General features: G+C 43.7%; 1 protein-coding gene across 3 annotated transcripts in view; it reads left to right on the top strand.

Moving 5' to 3' along the window:
• Positions 1-25,652, top strand: part of LOC138754928 (retinal guanylyl cyclase 1-like) — a 92,066-nt gene that overhangs the window by 51,099 nt on the left and 15,315 nt on the right. For 2 of the 3 annotated variants that reach the window (XR_011351960.1, XR_011351959.1), the window contains 6 exons: positions 9,078-9,252; positions 12,482-12,580; positions 13,316-13,410; positions 15,746-15,831; positions 16,602-16,689; positions 19,150-19,260. Coding sequence is in view for 1 of the 3 variants with exons in the window: in XM_069919954.1 (XP_069776055.1) it covers positions 9,078-9,252; positions 12,482-12,580; positions 13,316-13,410; positions 15,746-15,831; positions 16,602-16,689 (543 nt within the window). In the remaining 2 variants the exon portion in view is untranslated. Of the gene's footprint in view, positions 1-9,077; positions 9,253-12,481; positions 12,581-13,315; positions 13,411-15,745; positions 15,832-16,601; positions 16,690-19,149; positions 19,261-25,652 lie in introns of those variants that run through there. The other variant, XM_069919954.1, reaches the window with a different exon arrangement.

Genomic DNA, 25,652 nt, shown 5'->3' with positions numbered 1-25,652 from the left:
TTACCCCCTCCATAAATCTTCGTCCGCGAAGCCAAGCCAAAGAAGAAAAGAAGATATAATTGAGTTTATATAGTTGGCCGAGATTTTTATTTATTTGTTTACCTAGGTATCTTATTGCTTGCATTTGCCAACTGAATGGTGATTCCTTCTTAAATTTTGAGAAATCCGCATTATTCATTGGCATTGCTTCACTTTTATTTACGTTAATCTTGTAACCCGACACTTCTCCATATTCCTTCAATTTCTTATATAATTCTTTTATTGATAGTTCTGGTTCTGTTAAGTATACTATAACATCATCCGCAAATAAACTGATTTTATATTCCTTGCCTTTTATTTTTATCCCTTTTATATTATTTTCTGTTCTTATCAATTCTGCCAGTGGTTCTATAGCTAACGCGAACAATAGGGGTGATAGTGGGCATCCCTGCCGTGTTGACCTGCTTAAGTTAAATTGCTTTGATATATATCAACCCTCTTTTCAATCTTCTTCAGCATGATGCTGAACCAAGCCATGAAAGACCCCAACAATGAAGACGCTGTTTACATCCGGTACCGCACAGATGGCAGTCTCTTCAATCTGAGGCGCCTGCAAGCTCACACCAAGACACAAGAGAAACTTGTCCGTGAACTACTCTTTGCAGACGATGCCGCTTTAGTTGCCCATTCAGAGCCAGCTCTTCAGCGCTTGACGTCCTGCTTTGCGGAAATTGCTAAAATGTTTGGCCTGGAAGTCAGCCTGAAGAAAACTGAGGTCCTCCATCAGCCAGCTCCCCACCATGATTACCAGCCCCCCCACATCTCCATCGGGCACACAAAACTCAAAACGGTCAACCAGTTTACCTATCTCGGCTGCACCATTTCATCAGATGCAAGGATCGACAATGAGATAGACAACAGACTCGCCAAGGCAAATAGCGCCTTTGGAAGACTACACAAAAGAGTCTGGAAAAACAACCAACTGAAAAACCTCACAAAGATAAGCGTATACAGAGCCGTTGTCATACCCACACTCCTGTTCGGCTCCGATTCATGGGTCCTCTACCGGCACCACCTACGGCTCCTAGAACGCTTCCACCAGCGTTGTCTCCGCTCCATCCTCAACATCCATTGGAGTGTTTACATCCCTAACGTCGAAGTACTCGAGATGGCAGAGGTCGACAGCATCGAGTCCACGCTGCTGAAGATCCAGCTGCGCTGGATGGGTCACGTCTCCAGAATGGAGGACCATCGCCTTCCCAAGATCGTGTTATATGGCGAGCTCTCCACTGGCCACCGTGATAGAGGTGCACCAAAGAAAAGGTACAAGGACTGCCTAAAGAAATCTCTTGGTGCCTGCCACATTGACCACCGCCAGTGGGCTGATATCGCCTCAAACCGTGCATCTTGGCGCCTCACAGTTTGGCGGGCAGCAACCTCCTTTGAAGAAGACCGCAGAGCCCACCTCACTGACAAAAGGCAAAGGAGGAAAAACCCAACACCCAACCCCAACCAACCAATTTTCCCCTGCAGCCGCTGCAACCGTGTCTGCCTGTCCCGCATCGGACTTGTCAGCCACAAACGAGCCTGCAGCTGACGTGGACTTTTACCCCCTCCATAAATCTTCGTCCGCGAAGCCAAGCCAAAGAATATCCATTTACTGTCACTTTCGCCAATGGCCCCTTATATAATGCTTTAATCCAATTAATATACTTCTCTGGTAAACTGAATTTTTGCAATACTTTGAATAAATAATTCCATTCTACTCTGTCAAAGGCCTTCTCTGCGTCTAAAGCAACTGCTACTGTTGGCGCTTTACTCCCTTCTACTGCATGAATTAAGTTAATAAATTTACAAATATTGTCTGTTGTGCGTCTTTTTTTAATAAATCCAGTTTGATCTAGATTTACCATTTTCAGTACATACTCTGCTAATCTATTTGCTAATAGTTTAGCTATTATCTTATAATTTGTGTTAAGTAATGATATTGGTCCATATGACGCTGGTGCGAGTGGATCTTTCCCTTGCTTTAGTATTACTGTAATTATTGCTGTTTTACATGAATCTGGTAAGCTTTGTGTTTTATCAATCTGGTTGATTACTTCCAGGAGGGGAGGAATTAATAAATCTTTAAATGTTTTATAGAATTCTATTGGGAATCCATCCTCTCCTGGTGTTTTATTATTTGGTAATTTTTTTATTATCTTTTGTATTTCTACTATTTCAAATGGTTCTGTTAATTTATTTTGTTCCTCTATTTGTAATTTTGGTAGTTCAATTTTAGTTAAAAATTCATCTATTTTCCCTTCTTTCCCTTCGTTTTCAGTTTGATATAATTGTTCATAGAATTCTCTAAAGTTTTCCTTGATCTCCTTTGGATTATATGTGATTTGTTTGTCTTTTTTTCCTTGATGCCAATACCATTTTCTTAGCTTGTTCTGTCTTAAGCTGCCATGCTAGAATTTTGTGCGTTTTTTCCCCTAGTTCATTATATTTCTGTTTTGTCTTCATGATATTCTTCTCCACCTTATATGTTTGTTGTGTTTCATATTTTTTTATCTGCCAATTCTCTTCTTTTAGTTGTATCTTCCTTCATTGCTAATTCTTTTTCTATATTTACTATTTCCCTTTCCAACTGCTCTGTTTCCTGATTATAGTCATGCTTCATCTTGGTTACATAACTTATTATTTGCCCTCTAATGAACGCTTTCATTGCATTCCATAGTATAAACTTATCTTTCACTGATTCCGTATTTATTTCAAAATACATTTTAATTTGTCTTTCAATTAATTTTCTAAAATCCTGCCTTTTGAGTAGCATGGAGTTTAATCTCCATCTATACATTCTTGGAGGGATGTCCTCTAACTCTATTGTCAATATTAAGGGTGAATGGTCTGATAATATTCTAGCTTTATATTCTGTTTTTCTTACTCTATCTTGCATACAAGCTGATAACAAAAATAGGTCTATTCTTGAGAATGTTTTATGTCTAGCCGAGTAATATGAATATTCCTTTTCATTTGGGTGTTGTTTCCTCCATATATCCAAAAGTTTCATTTCTTCCATCGATTTAATTATAAATTTGGTTACTTTGTTCTTTCTGTTGATTTTTTTCCCAGTTTTGTCCATATTTGAATCCAAATTCAGGTTGAAATCCCCTCCTATTAATATGTTCCCTTGCGTATCTGCTATCTTCAAAAAAATATCTTGCATAAACTTTGATCTTCTTCGATAGGTGAATATACATTGAGTAGATTCCAAAACTCCAAATATATCTGACATTTTATCTCCCTGCTGGATCTATTATTTCTTCTTCTATTTTAATTGGCACATTTTTACTAATTAATATAGCTACTCCTCTTGCTTTTGAATTATACGACGCTGCTGTTACGTGTCCTACCCAATCTCTCTTTAATTTCTTGTGCTTCAATTCAGTTAAATGTGTTTCTTGCACAAATGCTATATCAATTTTTTCTTTTTTCAGGAAATTTAGCAGTTTCTTCCTTTTAATTTGGTTACGTATTCCGTTAATATTTAAAGTCATATAGTTCAGCATAGCCATTTTATACTTTGTTTATCTTCCCTTTCCGTTTCTCCATCATCACCTTTCTTTCTTATCCATTTCTGCTTTCTTGTTTTGAACACTTTATAAGACAACATTTCTAAAACATCAAACATTTTCCTTATTCTCCTATTTAAAACTTCTTTAACCCCATTCTCCCCTCCCCCTCCTGAGTTGCCCTTTATCCCTTGTCGGACAGCCACATCTCCCCTCTCCATTTGGATTTGCGAATTCACTCGCAAACGTCAGCTGATTTTGCAGTGACCGTAACTCCTCCCCACCCAGCCCCCCCCCCAGAAAAGATTTCAATTTTCATATGTAACAAAGGTCACTCTTTTAATTCCCTCCTTTTTCCCTCCATTTTCTCCACACTTTTACTTTCACTTTGTTTTGGTTTTTAAGTTTGTGCCTTTGCTTTTTCTCTATCTTTTTTTAACTTTTCTGGAGAGGGCTGGAGTTCCCCTACCGGCCACTACTCCATCACATGACTCCTCCTGGTTTTAATTAATAAAAGGCAAAATGTGTCGACGATACTGAATTTACTTCTTGTTCGTGACAATAAATTGCTTTTGATCAAGTCATGAAATTTGATGCTTTGTGGCAGCATTTGTAATGTAAATGTTTTATATAAACCACCTTACAAAATAAATAAAAATAATGCCCGCAAGTTGGAGGAACAATACCTCATCTGCCAAATGGGCGCCCTCCAACTGGATGGCATTAACTGCGGAGTCACGTGATGGAGTAGTGGCCAGTTGGGGAACTCCAGCCCTCTCCAGAAAAGTAAAATAAAGACAGTGAAAAAAACGAAGGCACAAACACAAAAACCAAAATAAAGTGAAAATAAAGGTGTGGAGAAAATGGCAGCGAAAAAAGAAAAGCCAAAAGCAATGGGAAGAAGAGAAGAAGAAAGGACGTCGGAAGAAGAAGGTGAAGGCCTTACCTGTCCGTGGAGACCCGCCGCGGAGAGAGAAGCCCGCTCCCTAAGGTCAGTTGAAGCCCTGAACTCGGGACTACAAAAATGGCTCACGGAGCCAAGCAAAAGTGCGCGAGGAGTCGCGCATGCGCGATGCGCAAGACAAAAATAACACTGACGGGAGGGGGGACCAGCTGAGGAGTCAATCTCCACAGCTGAGAATGACAGCCACAACAAAGCAGCAAGAGGAAGACACAGAAAATAACAAGAGCAAGAAAGAAGAGAGTAAAAAGAAATCAAAGAAACAACAGATAACCAACACAGAGGAAGAAGACCAGCAGCAAGACACTTCTAATAAAAATAAGAAGACCAAAAATACCCAACAAAATAAAACAAACAAACCAACAAGAAAACCAGAAGAGACAGAGGTAAAGGACACAGATCCTGGAGTGGACTCAGAAGAAGAGGAAGAACAGAGAGAAATGGAAGATGAAGGGAAGGGCAAGACAATGGATATATATTTTTTAAAGAATATATGGAATCAGTAAAAGAATGGCAGTCACAAGAATTCAGCGAAATAAAAAAAGAGTAAAAAGTACAGAAGAAAAAGTGAATAGATTAGAGATGATCATGTCAGATATAGGAAAAAGAGTGGACAAGGTGGAAGAATGAGAAACAGCTGTAGAAATGGAAGTAGAGGACTTAAAAAAGAAATTAGAAGAATCTGATTAAAAAAAAGTTAAAGAGACACAAGAGCTGTAAGCTCAGAAGATAGATATAATGGAAAATTATAGTAGAAGAAACAATATAAAGATAGTGGGCCTTAAGGAAGATGAAGAAGGCAAGAATATGAGACAATTTATAAAAGAATGGATCTCCGGAGGAAGCAAGAAAATTTGCAAAACAACTACAAAACAGACAAAGAGAGGAAGAAATGTAACGAGAACAAAAATGACCACAAACGATATGTATGTGTGTATGTATATATATATATATATAAAAAAAATAGAATATTGGTAAGAACTAAGAAAGGGAAGAAAGGAAGTATGGGGGAAATTAAGAGAGTGACCTTTGTTGTATATGAAAATTAAAATCTTTTCTTGGGGGGGCTGGGTGGGGAAGAGTTAAGGTCACTGCGAAATCAGTTGACGCTTGTGAGTGAATTAGCAAATCCAAATGGAGAGGGGAGATGTGGTTGCCCGACAAGGGATAAAGGGCAACTCAGGAAGGGGAGGGGATAGTGGGGTTAAAGAAATTTTAGATAGGAGAATAAGGGAAATGTTTTATGTTTTAGAAATGTTGTCTTATAAAGTGTTAAAAAAAAAAGCAGAAATGGATAAGAAGGAAAGGTGATGAGGAAACAGAAAGGAAAGATAAACAAAGTATGAAATGGCTATGTTGAACTATATGACTTTAAATATCAATGGAATACATAACCAAATGAAAAGGAAGAAACTGCTAAATTTACTGAAAAAATAAAAAATTGATATAGCATTCATGCAAGAAACACACTTAACTGAAGTGGAGCACAAGAAATTAAAGAGAGATTGGATAGGACATGTAACAGCAGCGTCATATAATTCAAAAGCTAGAGGAGTAGCTATATTAATCAGTAAAAATGTACCAATTAAAATAGAAGAGGAAATAATAGACGCAGCAGGGAGATATGGAATGATAAAATGTCAGATATATTCGGACTTTTGGAATTTACTCAATTCACCTAACGAAGAATTCACCTAACGAAGAAGATCAAAAATTTATGCAAGATATTTTTTTTTAATATAGCAGACATGCAAGGGAACATACTAATAGGAGGGGATTTCAACCTTAATTTGGATTCAAACATGGATAAAACTGGGAAAAAAATTAACAGAAAGAACAAAGTAACCAAATTTATAATTAAATCGATGCAAGAAATGCAACTTTTGGATATATGGAGAAAACAACACCCAAAGGAAAAGGAATATCCATATTATTTGGGTAGACATAAAACATACTCAAGAATAGACCTATTCCTGTTATCAGCTCACATGCAAGACAGAGTTAGGAAAACAGAATATAAAGCTAGAATATTATCGGACCACTCACCCAGATATTGACAATAGAGTTAGAGGACATCCCTCCAAGAATGTATAGATGGAGATTAAACTCCATGCTACTTAAAAGGCAGGATTTTAGAGAATTCATTGAACGACAAATTAAAATGTACTTTGAAATAAGTATGGAATCAGTGAAGGATAAGTTTATATTATGGGATGCAATGAAAGCGTTCATCAGAGGGCAAATAATAAGTTATGTAACCAAGATGAAGAAGGACTACAATCATGAAACAGAGCGGTTGGAAAGGGAAATAGCAAATATGGAAAAAGAATTAGCAATGAAGGAAGACACAACTAAAAGAAGAGAATTGGCAGATAAAAAAGTAAAATATGAAACACTACAAACATATAAGGTGGAGAAGAACATAATGAAGACATTCATTACGCACAAAATTCTAGCGTGGCAGCTTAAGATAAAACAAACTAAGAGAATGGTATTGGCATCAAGGAAAAAAGACAAACAAATCACATATAATCCAACAGAGATTAATGAAAACTTTAGAGAATTCTACGAACAATTATATCAAACTGAAAATGAAGGGAAAGAAGACAAAATAGATGAATTTTTAACTAAAATTGAATACCGAAATTACAAACAGAGGAACAAAATAAATTAACAGAACCATTTGAAATAGTAGAAATACAAAAGATAATAAAAAAACTACAAAATAATAAAACACCAGGAAAGGATGGATTCCCAATAGAATTCTATACAACATTTAAAGATTTATTAATTCCTCCCCTCCTGGAAGTAATCAATCAGATTGATAAAACACAACGCTTACCAGATTCATGCAAAACAGCAATAATTACAGTAATACCAAAGTCAGGGAAAGATCCACTCGCACCAGCGTCATATACACCAATATCTTTACTTAACACAGATTATAAGATAATAGCTAAACTATTAGCAAACAGATTAGCCAACGATGTACCAAAAATAGTAAATCTAGACCAAACTGGATTTATTAAAAAAAGACGCACAACAGACAATATTTGTAAATTTATTAACTTAATTCATGCAGTAGAAAGAAATAAAGCTCCAACAGTAGCGGTTGCTTTAGACGCAGAGAAGGCCTTTGACAGAGTAGAATGGAATTATTTATTCAAAGTACTACAAAAATTCAGTTTATCAGAGAAATATATTAATTGGATTAAAGCATTATATGAGGGGCCATTGGTGAAAGTGACAGTAAATGGATATATATCAAAACAATTTAACTTAAGCAGATCAACAAGGCAGGGATGCCCACTATCGCCCTTACTGTTCGCGTTAGCCATAGAACCACTAGCAGAACTGATAAGAACAGAAAATAAAATAAAAGGGATAAAAATAAAAGACAAGGAATATAAAATCAGTTTATTTGCAGATGACATTATAGTATACTGAACAGAACCAGAAATATCAATAAAAGAATTACATAAGAAATTGAAGGAATATGGAGAAGTGTCGGGATACAAGATTAACGCAAATAAAAGTGAAGCAATGCCAATGAATAATGCGGATTTCTCAAAATTTAAGAAAGAATCACCATTCAGATGGCAAACGCAAGCAATGCGATACCTAGGTATACAAATAAATAAAAACCTTGGCCATCTATATAAACTCAATTATTATCCACTAATGAAAAAATTACAGGATGAATAAAACAAATTACCAACTACCAAAACTAATACTGACACAAAATCAGCTAATCCCTTTTACAATAGATAACCTTTCCTTTAGAGAATGGGAGAAAAAAGGGATCAAAAGAATAGAAAATTGCTTTTCGAGAAATAAATTATTATCCTTTGAACAAATGAAGGATAAATATAATATAACTCACGATACAGTGTTGGCATACTACCAACTGAAATCCTACTTGAAGGACAAATTGGGAAGCAGTCTGAGGTTACCAGAGGGAAGTAATTTTGAATATGTGATTACAGACACAATGATAATCAAAAAATTTATAACAAATATGTATATTAAACGACAAGAAAAGGAGAATGAGGAAACAAATGGTAAAACTAAACAAAAATGGGAACAAGATCTAAACATAAAGATAAAGAAGGAAACATGGGAGAAGTTATGCTCAGGAACTATGAGAAATACAATAAATGCGAGGTTATGTTTGATACAATATAACTGGATACACAGGCTATATATTACACCTCAAAAGTTAAATAAATGGGACCCAACAGTATCTGACAGATGTTTTCACTGTAAAAAGGAAATGGGAACAACAATTCATGCAATATGGACGTGTGAGAAAGTGAAAAAAATCATGTGTGGTGGGCGAACCTGACTTACAGCCAATCTGATGTTACAACTGGTTTGTTGGTCCTAATTACAGTTGTAAGTCAGGGATCACCTGTATATCTTTACCTCCTAAGGACACTGCAAAACTGTCTCAGTTCCTTCAGCATTTGTGTGATTAGGGCTTGGCTTCCAGAGGGGCAGAGGCAGCCAGCACAGGGGTGATGGGTTGAAGGGTCTCTTCCCTCAATGTGACCACGGCCTGTTTCTCCCATCCCCAGGTGGAAACAATAGGAGATGCCTACATGGTGGCCTCTGGACTGCCGACGAGGAATGGGAACAGGCACGCTGCCGAGATCGCCAACATGTCTCTGGATATCCTCAGCACCGTCGGCACCTTCAAGATGCGGCACATGCCCGAGGTTCCGATCCGGATCAGGATCGGACTGCATTCCGGTACTTCAAACCCCAACCCCCTCTAACTCCCACCAACCCCAGCCACCACCTGCCCATTTCTACAACCTCCACTTTGGAGTTCCCTCCCTGAAGCTCCCTCCAACCAGCTACTGAATGTCTGCATGTTTCCCTGGGTCAGACAGTAAGGAAAGGGCCCTTCTGCCCATCTCACCCATGCTGACCCATTTCCCTGCATTTGGTTTTAGCCCTTCCCATCCATAGGCCTTGTCCAAATTGGCAGTTGGAATTTAATGAAGACGAGTGTGAGGTGTTGCATTTTGGAAGGGCAAATTAACGTCGAACATGCTTAGTAAATGGTTGGGCAGTGAGGAGTGCAGTAGAACAGAGGGATCTGGGAATACAGATATATAATTCCCTGAAAGTGGTATCACAGGTGGACAGGGTTGTAAAGAAAGCTTTTGGTATATTGGCCTTCGTAAATCAAAATATTGAGGACAGGAGTTGGGATGTTATGTTCAAGTTGTATAAGACATTGGTGAGGCCAAATTTGGAGGATTGTGTGCAGTTTTGGTCACCGAACTACGGGAAAGATATCAATAAGATAGAGAAGATTTACTAGGATGTTGCCTGGACTTCAGGAACTGAGTTACCGGAAAAGGTTAAACAGGTTAGGACTTTATTCCCTGGAGTGTAGAAGAATGAGGGGAGATTTGATAGAGGTATTTAAAATTGAAGATAGACAGAGAGATGTAGGTAGGCTTTATCTACTGAGGGTGGGTGAGATACAAACCAGAAGACATGGGTTAAGGATGAAAGGGGAAAAGTTTAGGAGGAACTTCTTCACACAGAGAGCGGTGGGGGTGTGGAATGAGCTGCCAGCTGAGGTGGTGAATGTGGGCTCAGTTTTAACATTGAAGAAGAATTTGCACAGGTCCATGGATGGGAGGGGTATAGAGAGATATGGACTGGGTGCAGATCAGAGGGGCAAGGCAGAATAATACTTCTGCACAGACTACAAGGTCCTGATTCTGTGCTGTAATTTTTTTTTAAAGTTTAGACATACAGCATGGTAACAGGCCCTTTTGGCCCACAAGCCTGTGCCACCCAATTGACGTACAATCCCCAGTATGTTTTGAACGGTGGGATAAAACCGGAGCCTCCGGGGAAAACCCACAAAGACACGAGGAGAATATACAAAGTCCTTACAGACAGTGTGGGATTCAAACTCCGGTCCTGATCGCTGGCACTGTAAAGGCTTTATGCTAACTGCTAGGTGAAATGTTCTAATGGAATGTTGTAATCATGCCTATTTCTGCAGCTCCTCCGGCAGCTCGTTGCAGATACTCAGACCATCCTCTGAGCGAAAAGGTTTCCCCTCTTAAGACTCACCCCTCTCCCCTGAGGCCCTCCAGTTCTAGATGCTGGGGTACACAAACATGCTGGAGAAACTCAGCAGGTTACGCAGCGGCCTTTGGAAGCCGACTGCCCATTATTTCCTACAGACGCTGCGAGACCTGCTGAGCTTCTCCAGCACTTGGGCGTGCTTCCCTCCAGTTCTAGAATCTTCTGCTGTGGGAAATGGGCTGGAAGCATTCACTTGTCTGTGCGCCTCGCCACGTTGCGAACCCCTGGCTTGGTGCTTGGGACTTGAGTGTGTTCGGCACGCTCTCATGTGGGGTCGAAACGGCAAGGGACACAGACGTAACCTGTGCCAACTCCTCCCAAAGAGGTCTGCTAGCTCTGTGGTGCAGTGGACTGAGCTTCCCCCTCGTGCCCCCAGGGACCCGTGTCTATCTTAAATTTTAAATGTAGATATTCAGGCCCTTCCACCCCATGAACCTGTGCCACCCAATTGACCTCCATTTTGATGGAGAATTGAGTTCAGGAGTAGAGAGGTCATGTTGCAACTCTACAGATCTCTGGTGGGACCACACTTGGAGTGCTGTGTTTGGTTCTGGTCGTCCCATTACAGGAAGATGTAGAAGCTACGGAGAGGGTGCAGAGATTTACCAAGGTGTTGCCTGGATTAGTAATCTAACAATGTTATCAGAGGCAAATCTATTCTTAATGAAACCCGCTTGGTCAGCATGTATTAAACATGGTAAATTTATTTGCTAATACCTTAGCTACTATTTTGTAATCTACATTCAGTGAAGATATTGGTCGATATGATGCAACTTTTAATGGGTCCCTTTTTTTGGAATAACTGCAATAATAGCTCTAGAAAAAGATTCTGGAAATGCTTGCTTTTTTGTAGCTTGTTTAAAAACATCTGTAAAAACAGGAGACAAAACTTCATATAATTCTTTATAAAACTCTACCGTAAACCCGTCCTCTCCAGGCGATTTTCCATTTGGCATATTCAATATGGCTGCTTTAATTTCTAAATCAGTAAAAGGAGTTTCCAATTCTAACCTGTCCTTATCCTCCAAAACCGATAAATTCAAACCAGCTAAAAACCATGTTCCTCATCCTGACTTACTTCAGAGGTATACAACTTCTGATAAAATAAATGAAATTCATCATTAACTTCCTGAGGTTTATTTCTTATAGCATTTATAGTTCTTGATGTCTGTTGGTCTTTATTTGCCAATTATGTGCTCTTTCTCCTAACTCATAATAGCACAGTTTAAATTATTGTATTAATTTTTCATATTTATATTGTTTGCATTCTATTGTAACATAATTTCAAATTGCTAGGGGTGGTGAATGGTACAATAGGGGACATTTAAAAGACAGAGAGGCACATGGATGCAAGAAAAATAGGGGGGGATTATGGGTGTGAGGGCAGGAAGGTTTTTACATAGGTCAGCACATCATGGGCCGAACAGCCTGTCCTGAGCTGGATCCGCATCCCTCTATATTAAGGTTGGAAGGACCGTGGACGTAGAGAGGTGGGCGGGTGGGGGGGTCTGGAGAAGGCAGTGGGAGGAGTTGCGGAGGAGATTCACCCGAATGTCTTCTGGGACGGAGGGATTCTGTAACGGAAAAGAGCCGAGAGGTCAGGCTGGTTTCATTGGAGTTGAGGAGGGGGTGCGAGGAAGAATTTTTTTTTTCTTGCCCAGACGGTGTTTGCAATGTGGCCTGAGGGAGTCTCGAGTTTGTTTGAGAAGGTGGGGGGCGGGTGTGTGAGCAGGATAGCTGCTCTGGGACAGATTGGCTGGGAGGGGCTCAATGGCCAGGAGAGGAAGGGAGGAATGCAGTGAAAGACTGACTGAATTAGTGCTTCTTGTCTCTCCCCCATTTTCCCCATCCCCCCCACCCTTAGGTCCCTGTGTGGCCGGGGTAGTGGGCCTGACCATGCCCCGCTACTGCCTGTTTGGCGACACAGTCAATACCGCCTCCCGCATGGAGTCCACTGGATTGCGTAAGTCTACCCCTCCTGCTGCACCTGCACTTTTGGGGGGCCACGGAGTCACCTGGCTGGAGGTGAGGGGTGGCCATTAGATCTTTCCCACCCACTCCCAGTCATTGAGTTCTGCAGAAAGGTCCAAGAACCCCTAGAATAGGTTCCAGCCTGTACCTCGCTCACAACTGCATTGAGTTTGTACACAAAATTATGGGAGGCATCAATAGGGTGGACAGCCTCCTGTTGTTTTGGGAAGAGCATCAGGTTTGGTGGGTTCACAGAGAGACGAGTCTGGGCACAAGTGTTACAATCACACGGAACTTTCATTAACACACGGGAAACAAATGGGGGAGAATGTTAAATGGTGCTCGATCACTATTTTATTTAAACAATGATATAGACATTCACCTTGGACTTCGGTTGGACTCCGACAACAGTAAACATATACTCAACCCACTCACACCCTACAAACAGAAACTCTTACACACACCTGGTTCCCTGTACCAACGGGGGTGCAGCTCTCTGCAAGTATTGGTCTATCGCAGTATGCAGCCTGGTGTGAGTCCTTTGACCTGGAGTCGCCAGCAGCTCGTGCAGTCTGCATGGTGTCCTTGCCCACAAGTCGCTAACATCTCTGTCATTCTATTGACAAACCCCCAGAAAGCCCTTGATCACATTCTAGCCTTCAACTCACTCCCGAGTATCCGTTGGTCTCTGAATGTATTTATTTTATGAAACTCGTCCTGCTTACAGCTTATCGAATCCACTTGAATCAGAGTACAGTCACCATCCTGAGGAGCCTGAACCATGGCTACAAGATAGAGTTGAGAGGGAAAACAGAATTAAAGGTATGTATCCTGATATGTTCATGAAGGTGCTTGTGTGGGAAGGAAAAAGTTTGGTGGCTTCAAAGAATAGTGGATCTAAACGCAGGCTGAATGCACAAATAATCTTTATTAAAACACATGTAAAGGATCATAACACACTCAAATATTCTCAATTTCACAAAACAGGGCAGCCTAGTCACGTTAGACTTAACACGACCGATACCAGTGACTGTTTACATTCATACAAACACAGTGTAAACCAGTCACGTCAGACTTAACACGACCAATACACTCATACACACACAGTAGAACCCAATCACATCGGACTTAACACCACCCTCTGGGAGAAGCAGTTCCTCCTCATCTCCATCTTAAATCTCCTCCCCTGAATCTTGACCTATGTTCCCCACTTCCAGCCTCACCTGTCAATGGAAACAACCACCCGGCTTCTACCAACCTATTTCCTCCTTAATTTTATTCCTCTATAAAATATCGTTTCCGCCCCACCCCCCCCCCCCCCCACCAATCATTCTAAAGCCCAGTGAGTGCAGTCCCAGCTGACTGACTGTATTTCCTCGTAGGCTAATAGCTTCATAGACCATAAGAACTTTAAGGCATAGGAGCAGAAATAGGCCATCGAGTCTGCCCCACCATACAATCATGACCTGACCCATTTTCCCACTCAGCCCCTCTGCACGGCCTTCTCCCCGTAACCTTTGATCCCCTGGCTAATCAAGAACCTCTTCCTTAAATACACCCAATGACCCGGGCTCCACAACCACCTGTGGCAACAAATTCCACAGATTCACCACCCTCTGGCTGAAGAAATTCCTCCACATCTCTGTTCCAAACAGACGCCCTTCAATCCTGGAGTTGTGGCTTCTTGTCCTTGACTCTCCCACTGTGGGGAAACAACCTTTCTGCATCTCCAGAATCCATCTGATGAACCTTCTCTGCACTGCCTCCAAAGTTAGTCCACCCCTTCTCTAGCAAGAAGACCAGAACTGCACGCAGTACTCCAGGAGCAGCCTTACCAGTACCTTGTACAGTTGCTGCGCAACCTCCCTGATCCTAAATTTAGTCCCTCCAATGACGAAGGACAATGTCCCATTTGTTGTCTTGATTATCTGCTGCACCTGCAAACCAACCTTTTGTGATTCACGAACAAGCACTCCCAGGTCGCTCTGCACAATAGCACGGGGAAACTTCTCACCATTTCAAGTGGATGTTCCCCTAATAGGCAATCGATGGAGAGCGGGGCTGAGGTCGAATGATCACCCATGATCAGATTGACTGGCAGAGGAGAAGAGGGGTGAAATGGCCTCCTGCATCTATTTCTGGCACTGATAGAGTCATGCAGTGTGGAAACAGGCCCTTCATCCCGACCAAAATGTTCCTCTTACACCTGCCTGCGTTTGGCCCCGCATCCCTCTAAGCCAGTCCTGTCTATGGATCCGTCTAAATATCCCACCCACACTGGTCCCACCAGCCTGTGTTTGGCCCCTCATCCCTCTAAACCCGTCCTGTCCATGGATCTGTCCAAATGTCCTACCCACTCTGGTCCTACCTGCCTGCGTTTGGCCCCACATCCCTCTAAACCTGTCCTGTCCATGGATCTGTCCAAATATCCCACCCACACTGGTCCCACCAGCCTGTGTTTGGCCCCACATCCCTCTAAACCCATCCTGTCCATGGATCTGTCCAAATGTCCCACCCACTCTGGTCCCACCTGCCTGCGTTTGGCCCCACATCCCTCTAAACCCGTCCTGCCCATGGATCCATCCAGTATTTTCTTAAACATTGCAATAATCCCTGCCTCAACCATCTCCTCTGGCATCGTTCCATACACCCACCAGCCTCTGGGTAAAAAAAAAAATTACCTCATGTTCCTGTTAAATCTATGTCCTGTGGATACCAATTTCCCGACTCTGGGCAAAAGACTCTGGCTTTGTTCTCAAATCTGTTATGCATTGATAAGTCAGAGTTTCACTGTGAGTTGGCCGCTGTCGAAGGGTTTTAAAAATGTAATTAATTTAGACTTGCAGCACAATAACTGGCCCTTCCAGCCCATGAGCCCGTGCCGTCTAATTACACCCAATTGCCCTACACCCCTGGTACATTTTGAACAGTGGGAGCAAACCAAAACCCCTAGGGAAAACCCACACAGACACGGGGAGAATGTACAGACAGTGTGGGATTCGAAACCCGGTCTCGATCGCTGGCGCTGTAATGGTGTTGCGCCAACTGCTCCGCCTGTTTGTGTAACACTGGACAGCTATATTCTCCACTTCAAGGAGTGTGGAGTCCCTGGTGTGAGCAGGAGGAGTGACTAACTGAACTGCGCTTGTCTTCAAAGGGCAAAGGTGCTGAAGATACCTTCTGGCTCGTGGGACGAGAGGGTTTCAGCAAACCGATCCCCACACCACCCGATCTCTTGCCTGGGTATGTGCTGCCTGACCATGGATCTGTCCAAATGTCACACCCATTCTGGTCCCACCTGCCTGCGTTTGGCCCCACATCCCTCTAAATCCGTCCTGTCCCTGGATCCATCTAGAGGGAATTGAATAACGTGGGGATCGGGCAAGGACATGAATCTGGATGGGCCAAACAGCCTCCTTCTGAAAGGTAGCTTGATTTCAGGCAACAGGAGAGGTCTCCAACCCTGGACTGTCTGGAGGGAACTGTCCCTACCCTGGGGAACGGGTGGGTGAGAACAATGCCTCCAGCCCTGGGCACATGGAGGGTACAGACACCCCCCCCCTCCCCCTTGGGTGGGGGAGTGGGGAGGATATCTCCAATGCTGGGTACCCCAGTGAGGGTAGCCCCAGTCTGGGGTGGGGGTTGGGGAGATTCACCCACCCTTGAGTGGGGTGGGAGTGGTCTCCCCAAAGGTTGGGGTGGTTGGGTCCACGAGAACCCAAAAGGACCAGGGCAACCTACATAAGGGGAGAGTGGGTCACGTCATGCAGAAAGGGGCTTTTTAGCCCAACCCTGTCCATGCTGACCTAGTCAACCACCTCCTCTCGCCCTGCTCACCCACGTTTAGTCCCTGGAAAACTCCAGGTGGCCTGCCCAAACCCCATTGACTGGGCCCACTTCTGGCCCTCCCTCCCACGGAATTGAGTCGGTGGGAGGGAGATGGCAGGGAGTCAGAGAGTCTGACCCAACCCCGCCATGCTCCATGTAAGTATCATTGGTGTGCCATGTTTCAGTTCCAGCACCAGCAACCACGGACTTGATCTGGACGAGGTTCCCCCTGAAAGGAGACAAAAATTAATGAAGGCACGGAACCTTAAATAGGTGAGTGGCATGTTGCCTCTCTAACACTGTGACTGGGCACCTGGAAGATCAGAATATTATTTAAATGGCAAGTGGTTGCAGCGTGCTGGTGTGCAGAAGGACTTGGGAACACTTGTGCATGAATTGCAAAAGATTGGTTTTCAGGTGCAGCCAGTTGTCAAGAAGGCAAATGGAACGTTGGCCTTCACTGTTGGAGGGATTGAATATAGGAACAGGGAGGTTATGCTGCAGCTGTACACGGTCCCCGTGAGGCCCCATCTGGAGCAAGGTATGCAGTTCTGGTCTCTGTACTTGAGGAAGGACAGACTGGCTTTGGAGGCAATGCAGAGGAGGTTCACCAGGTTGATTTCAGAGATGAAGGGGTTGCCCTATGAGGAGATAATGAGTCATCTGGGACTGTACTCACTGGAATTTAGAAGAATGAGAGAGGATCTTATAGAAACGTATAAAATTATGAAAGGCATCGATAAGATTGAGGTAAGCAAGTTGTTCCCATTGGTGGGGGAGACCACAACTGGGGGATAGAGCCTCAAAATAATTCAGGGGAGTAGATTTAGGATGGAGATGAAGAGGAACTGCTTTTCCCAGACACTGGTGAATCGATGAAATTCGCTGCCCATTGAAGCAGGGGAGGCGACCTCAGTGAATATATTGAAGACAAGGTTGGGTAGATTTTTACATAGCGGGGAATGAAGGGATATGGGGAAAAGGCAGGTCGGTGGAGTTGAGCCTCTCATCAGATCAGCCACGATCACATTGAATGGTGGAGCAGGCTCAATGGGCCGAATGGCCGACTTCTGCTCCTATTTCTTATGTTCTCCCTCCCTCCCTCCATAGTCCGGAAATCTCAGCATCACATTTAGCCCTCAAGCCCCTGCGGACTTTGTGCTTTGAAATCGCTAAAGGTCCAAGGTTCCTTTTATTGTCATGTAATAATAAATATAAATGTAATGATGTACTTCAATTTGTGCCTGCTGCAAGGCAGACAAAGATTCGTCATGAGCACTGCCTGGTGTCCCTAACAATAGGAGAAAGAGAAGCTAAATGGAGTCCCTCCAGAGACACCGAGTGTCCGTGGATTTGCGTCCAGCGCTCCAACGGCCTCTGCAGCCGCACAGACTCCTATTTAATCCGTCGGTCACCCGAGCTCCAGACCCGAACCTCCGACGCGATCAGGAAGCCTTCAGCACCCCGAGGTGTCTTTGGGAGCCATTCTTGCCCTCAGCGCCCTCTCAAATTTGATTCCAATATCTTGTCTCCAGCAGCACATGGCCCTTGTGGGTGCTTCAACCGCAAGTCTCCAGCAGCCCACAGTCCGGTTAGGTCTTTCAGCTGCTGAGCCTTCCGCTGGTCCGCTGCTGTGACCATCTCCTCATCCAGGTTGGGGCGGGGGGGTGTTCTTCCCATTTCTGGTGCCCTGTGGAGTCCGCAACCCCTTGTGGCTGCCACCCAGCATGGGTGCCTCCATCTTGGGCATATCCCTCTTAGGTTCCAGATTTAATAAAAAACACTGTTGGATCCTCCATCCAGCTGTTTAAACCCTGTATGGACAGTAGGATGCTGCAGAGCAGCTCTTTGTCTCTTCACCCCACTCCTAGCACCGCCATTTTGTTTATCCTCTCTGTGCAGGGAACGGGGAATTCGGAGGGGCCTCAAATCTGTCCCACGTTTAACACAGCTGATCGACTCTGCCCTCAACTCCTCTATGCCAGTTCCCCACAACCATTGACGACTCATTTTTGGAGCAGTTTTGAGCTCCTCATTGGAGAAAGGATGACATGCTGACATTGGAGAGGAGGTTCACAAGGATGATTCCAGGAATGAAATATGAGGAGCGCCCGGCAACTCTTCTTTTAGACATACAGCACAGTAACAGACACCCGATTGGCCTACAACCCCCAGTACGTTTTAAATGGTGGGAGGAAACTGGAACCCCTTGGGAAAACCCACACAAACACAGGGAGAACATACAAGCTCCTTACAGGCAACACTGGATTAAACTCTGGTCCCGATCGCTGGCGCTGTTACATCATTACGCTAACCACGCCGCCTGAATTTGTTGGAATTTAGGAAAATGTGGGGGAATCTCATTGAAACATTTTGACTGTTGAAAAGGCGTGGACAGAGAAGATGTAGAAAAGTTATTTCCCGCAGTGGGAGAGTCTAGAACAAGAGGGGACAACTCCACAGAGCAAAGATGTGGAGGAATTTCTTCAACCAGAGGGTGGTAAATCTGTGGAATTTGTTGCCACAGGCGGTTGTGGAGGCCGGGTAATTGGAGGCAGAGATTGATAGGTTCTTGATTAGCCAGGGGCATCGAAGGTTATAGGGAGAAGGTCGGGTAGTGAGGCTGAGCGAGGAAATGGATCAGCTCATGATTGAATGGCAGGGAAGACTCGATGGGCTGAATGGCCTATTTCTGCTCCTATGTCTTACTGTCATATTTCTTTCTCCCAACAGCTGTCAATCAGGCTCTTGAACCTCCCTGTACCAGCCTCATTGTAAACTACTCCGAAAGCACCAAATGATCTGACTGCACTACTGAAACGTCTTTTTGCACTAACAGCAACTGTGAATATTTATTTATCCATTGTTTTATATGGGCCGCAGTGTTGTAATTTAATGTAAACCATTGTTGATGGTGTTTCTTGTGTGGCTGCAGGCAGTAGGAATTTCATTGCATCTGTACACTGTACTTATGTATATGACAATAACTCTCTCCCATCATGTGCAATCTATCTCTTGGCCCGGTCTCCATTACCCTTGGGGTGCAGAGGATTCCTGAGCTTCCAAGTTCAATCTGGACTTCAGGAACATACCCTGATGAAGGACACTGTTTGACCTGCTGAGTTTCTCCAGCGTTGCGTGTGTTTTAATTTCAACCACTGTGTCTACCGAATTTTGTGATTTACTTTGTACTACAGGGAAAGGTTAAACAGGTTAGGACTGTATTCCCTGGAGCGTTGAATATTGAGGGAAAATTTGATGGAGGTATTTAAAATTATGAGGGGGACAGACAGAGTAAATGTAGATCGGCTTTTTCCACTGAGGGTGGGTGAGATACAAACCAGAGGATGTGGGTTAAGGATGAAAGGGGAAAAGTTTGGGGGGGTGGTGGGGAAACTTCTTCACACAGAGAGTGGTAGGCGTGTGGAACGAGCTGCCAGCTGAAGTGATGAATGTGGGCTCAAGTTTAGCATTTAAGGAGAATTTGGACAGGTACATGGATGAGAGGGGTATGGAGGCTTATGAGCTGGCTGCAGGTCAGTGGGACTAGGCAGAATAATAGTTCAGCACAGAATAGAAGGACCAAAGGGGCTTGTTTCTGTGCTGTAATGTTCTGTGGATCTATTGTCAGAGTTCATACGTGACATCACATACACCCCTTGTTCTTCGTACCTGCCATTCTCCCACGCAGAGGTCAACTCCTCGGTGAGCCAGTAAACGGAAAAGAGGGACAGAGTAGCCTCCCTCGGCAGGTCTCAGCGTCTGTCCTCGGTGACCTCTGTCTCTACTTCCACAACCAGACCTGTGATCTGGGAAGGGGAGAGAGTTGGCAGCCAGCGATTTGGGCAAAAACTATTCTCCATTGGTTCTGCTCACCCAAAGATTAAGGTTCCTTTTTGTCATGTAATAACACATGAACATGTAATACACATGATGTACCTCAATGTTTGCCTGCTGTAAGGCAAACAAAGTCGTTGTGAGCATTGCCCGACGCCCCTAACAATAGGAGAAGGAGAAGCAAAAAGGGAGTCCCTTCAGAGTCGCTGAGTGTCCGTGGATTTGCTTGCAACACTCCCGCAGCTCGGCAACCCGAGCTCCAGATCCAAACCTCCAACACGATCAGAATGCCTTCAGTGACTTTCAGGAGCCCTTCTTGTCCTCAGCACCCTCTTGAATCCCGGCTCCGATACCTGCCAGGTCAACTGCTCAGCGCAGGTGCCTCCATCTTGGGCACAGACCACTCTGTTATGGACCATGGACTGACCTTTTGGATTGTGGATTTCTGCTAAGTACTCTGTGCAACTTGGGGTACAGCTGAGCGTCGACTCGCTAACTGCTTGGAACTTTTGAGAACAAAGGGAGACTCCAGCTGCAAAGCGGAAAGCGGCAGAGGGCAGCTGGAGAGCTGTGTGAAATGCACATGCCTCATTACTGCAACATAACTCTCATTTCTCTCTCCAACGTTCACTACGGCGTCTTTTGTTTTCAGTTAAAGAACTGAACTTGGACATTGATCTTTGAGATTGAATTCTGCGGACTGTCTTTTTTGGACTGACTGATCTGGGGTTTTTTGGGGGGATTTTTCCTTTTTGAATATTGGACACAGACTCTAATGGTCTATGTTTTCCCACATGCACACTGTTTATATCTGTATATTTGCTACAGGTACTTATAGTGGGGTTAATCGTGCTAAGGTATTTTATTGTTAAAAGTCATTAGTAAGCATAGAGTTAAAATTTAACCCTCTTGAATTGCATCTTCTGTTGTTGCTAGTTTGAGATGTAACAAAGTGGGGCTGGTTTGAGATGTAACAAAGTGGGGCTGGTTTGAGATGTACCAAAGTGGGGCTGGTTTAAGATGTAACAAAGTGGGGCTGGTTTGAGATGTAACAAAGTGGGGCTGGTTTGAGATGTAACAAAGTGGGGGACTCGTCCAGGATTCAAACAAAGGTTAATAGATTAGAGTCTGAACCAAGCTGAAACTTGGTGATTGGTGGAATTCCAGTGTGGTCAAGGAAATTCCTTTGATTTAAAAATAACTAAAGGTTGGTGTGTGTGTGAAATCAACAGATCAAACCTGTAGCCATGGATATAGAGGGGATTTTTGGCATTACTGCCCCTTGGGAATTTGAAAAAGGCTAAAAAGCACAAGTTGGTGGCTGTTGCCAGCAACAAGTCAGCCAATTTCTTCAGTAGAAACCACAGATGAAAAAGTTGGAGAGTGGGAGAAAGTTGCGAAATAGTACATAGAAGCAGAAAAGTTTGAAGACAAGTGTTAGAGCCAAGTTTCCCAAGAGTAAAAGCTTTGAGCAAATCCAGTTGGAATTAAAGGGATTAGAAATTAGAAGCAGCTGAGAGGCAAAAGAGAGTGGAAATAGAACTGAACTAGAGGCAGAGGAGAAAATTAGGCTACATGAGCTGGAAAAGATTAGAGTGGAAAATAACAGGAGAAAAGAAGAGCCCCGAGATCAAATTCTTGGCCAGGTTAAGGGGTTGATGGCTAGTTGAGAAGTTGGGTTAGTTCAGTGGTTCTCAACTTTTCTCTTTCCACTCACATCCCACTTTAAGTCATCCCTAGGCCAACGGTACTCTGTGATTAGTCAGGGGTTGCTCAAGGTGGGATGTGGGTGGAAAGAAAAAGTTTGAAACCCACTGTTTTAACCGTCCGTCATTGACTCGTTCTGTGCACCATTTCAGAGCTCCAAAGGAAATGGGCCAATGACAATTTTTCTCCAGCAAAATATTTCAGTAACAATTGGGTCTGGAGCAGTGATTCTCAACCTTCCCTTTTCCACACACATCCCACTTTAAGCAATCGCTCACTAATCACAGAGCACCGATGGCCTAGGGATGTCTTAAAGTGGGATGTGAGTGGGAAGAAAAAGCTTGAGAACCCCTGAGCTTGACCTATTAAACAATATCTCTACCAGATGAATATGGAAAAGTGCAGGAAATTGATCAGGAAATTGACTGCATGTTGAAGAATAGGGACTGGGCAGATACATGGCAAATACACTACAATGTCGATAAATGTGAGGTTATCCACTTTGGTAATACAAACCGGAGGGCAGATTACTATTTGAATGGCAATAGATTAAGAGATGGGGAAGTGCAGAGAGACCTAGGGGTACTTGTACACCAGTCTCTGAAGGCGAGCATGCAGGTACAGCAGGCGGTTAAAAAGGCAAATGGTATGTTGGCCTTCATATCAAGAGGGTTTGAGTATAGAAACAAGGATACCTTACTGCAGCTGTACAGAGCCTTGGTGAGACCACACCTGGAGAATTGTGTGCAGTTTTGGTCGTCTTATCTGAGGAAGGATGTTCTTGCAATGGAGGGAGTGCAAAGGCGATTCACCAGGCTGATACCTGGAATGGCAGGAATAACATGAGGAAAGATTGTGCAATTTGGGATTGTACTCGCTGGAGTTTAGAAGATTGAGAGGGGATCTCATAGAGACATATAAAATTCTGGCAGGAATGGACAGAATGGATGCAGATGGGATGTTTCCAATGATGGGAAAATCCAGAACCCGGGGCCATGGTTTGAGGATAATAGGCAAACCATTTAGGACCGAGATGAGGAGGAATTTCTTTACCCAGAGGGTGGTGAATCTGTGGAATTCATTGCCACAGAGGGCAGTAGAGGCAGGTTCATTAAATATATTTAAGAGGGAATTAGATATATTTCTTCAGTATAAGGGTATTAAAGGTTACGGAGAGAAGGGGGGGACAGGGTACTGAACTTTAAGATCAGCCATGATCTCATTGAATGGCGGAGCAGGCTCGAAGGGTCGAATGACCTACTCCTGCTCCTATCTTCTATGTTTCTATGTTTCTATCGTTAGAACGTCTACTTCAGATTGGAGTTCACCTTGTGTTTTAGTGCCTAAGCCAGATGGATCTGTTAGGTTTTGCACTGACTATAGGAAGGTAAATGCTGTAAAAGATAGATGCTTAGAGTGGATGATTGTGTAGACAAGGTGGGGAGGGCAAAATTTCATACTAAAATTGAACTAACTGACCCCCGTTAGTACTAACACAGGAACAACGATGGAAGATTCGCCAGACAGTGGTAGGTTCAAAATAATAATTCTTTCTATTAATCACATAACAGTTCTCTTTTAACTCTAAACCCTAACCTTAACCCTACTATGCGTGAGTTTAATTGTATAAATGTGTGTGGGTGTTAAGGTCCAAACTATTTCAGTTTAAACTTGAGTCTGAAAGTTAGATTTAAGGCCCCATATTTTAAAGTCATGTTGAACTTGAAGGTCTATTAAACTGTAGTTCAGTAGTGATTACGAAACATCAAGTTCTTTCAAATTGTTGCTTAAAGTAGTAAAGCTACCCAGCTCTCCTGGGTCCACACCAGTGATGGCACTGCTGTTAAAGCAACTCTGGCAGTCCCACCATTTGTCTGTTCCCTCCCCACCATCACCAGCTCCACCCAGATTGGATGGGAAATGTCCCTCCTCTTGCCAAGCCTTGGGCTCCAGGGACCCTCGATCTTAATGGGCGGATGAGTGCTGCCTTGTCCCCACTCCTTCTCCAGGCTCCACCAGGAAGTTGTACATGCGGAGGGGGAAGAAATGCTTGTGAATTCTGTTGATGTTCAATGTGGATTTGACCCAGGCTCAGCCACTGTGCAATGAACTGGCTGTATTTGCTAGTTTTGAGGTGCAATTTTAGAAAGTCAATGTGTCTCTATGAATAAAGTCATACTCAGTGATGAAGTTTCTTGGAGTTTTGTGGACACTCAACATCTCCTCACTTGTCAGGAAGCCACGACTGCACTTCCTGGGAAGACTGAGGCAGGCAAGCCTACCAGTCACCGTCATGACAACCTTCTACAGGAGTTCTATCGAGTGCGTCCTGGCCGGCTGCATCACGGAGCGGTACAGTTGCTGCAGAGAAATGGATTGGGGTTCAATCCATAGGACTGACAGAGAGGACCGCTGGAGTTTCTCTCACTCACATCGACGTGATCCACTGGGATCATTGTCCGAGGAGGGCGCACAAAATCATCGACGACTCCTCCCACCCGCACACGGCATCGTTCAGCTGCTCCCATCGGGGAAGAGATCCAGGAGGATCAGAGCCAGACCCACCACGCTGAGGAACAGCTTCTTCCCACGGGTAGTGGGAATGCTGACCCTCCAAGACTCTCATATTCATGAAATAATATTTATTTGTATACGTAAATACCTGTCCTGCATATGTATCGTTTGTCTGGATGTGTGTCTGCGTGCTTTGCACAGAGGACCAGAGAACGCTGTTTCATCGGGTTGTACAATTGGATGACAATAAACTTGACTTGAATCCTTTCCTCAAACAAAACGTTTGTAGTCAGAAGGTCAAAGAAGGGCCTTGTGTCTGGAGCAGAACAAGAATAGGGTGCTGGAGCCACTCAGAGGGTCAGGGAGAGGGGCTAGTTGTGGAATTCTTTGAGGAAGTGACGAGCAAGGCTGGATAAGGAAGATGCAGTGGATGTTGTGTATCTGGATTTTCATCAGGCCTTTGCCAAAGTGCAGCCCCTGAGGCTATTTATAACAGCAAACATACTGGCGTGGATAGGGCATCGGCTGATTGGCAGGAAGCAGAGAGTCCGAATCCAGGGATAGTGTTCTAGTTGGCTGCCAGTTGCTCGTGGTGTTCCAAAGAGGTAGGGGTTTCGACCGCTTCTTTTCATGTTGTATATTAATGATTTGGATTATGGAATGAATGGCTTGGGGCCAAGTTTGCAGCTGATCTGAAGGGAGGCAGAGGAGCAGGTTGTGTTGAGGGAGGCTTGTGACAGATTAGGAGAATGGGCAGAGATGTGGCCAAATGAAATACAATGTTGGACAGTGGACGGTCAATGCACTTTGGTAGAAGAAATAAACAGGCAGATTATTTTCTAAACGGGAAGAAAATTGAAAATCCCCAGGTGCAAAGGGAGCTGGGAGTCCTCGTGCGGGACGGCCTGAAGGTCAATGTGCAGGTTGAGTCAGAGCTGAAGGAGGCGAATGGCGTTCGTTTCAAGAGGAATAGAATATAAAAGCAGGGATGGGATGTTGAGGCTTTACAAGGCCTGGGGAGACCTCACATAGACTACTGTGAGCAGTTTTGAGCTCCTCGTTTAAGGATGTGCTGATATTGGACTTCTAGGAATGAAAGGGTTATCATACAAGGAGCGTTTGTCGGCTCTTGGCCTGGACTCGTTGGAATTTAAGAAAATTGGGGGGGGGGTGGGAAT

Source organism: Narcine bancroftii, chromosome 2, assembly GCF_036971445.1.
Source record: "Narcine bancroftii isolate sNarBan1 chromosome 2, sNarBan1.hap1, whole genome shotgun sequence".
Taxonomy (NCBI): domain Eukaryota; kingdom Metazoa; phylum Chordata; class Chondrichthyes; order Torpediniformes; family Narcinidae; genus Narcine; species Narcine bancroftii.
The sequence above is the reverse complement of the archived record's forward strand: the minus strand, read 5'-3'. Positions and strand labels throughout refer to the sequence as shown.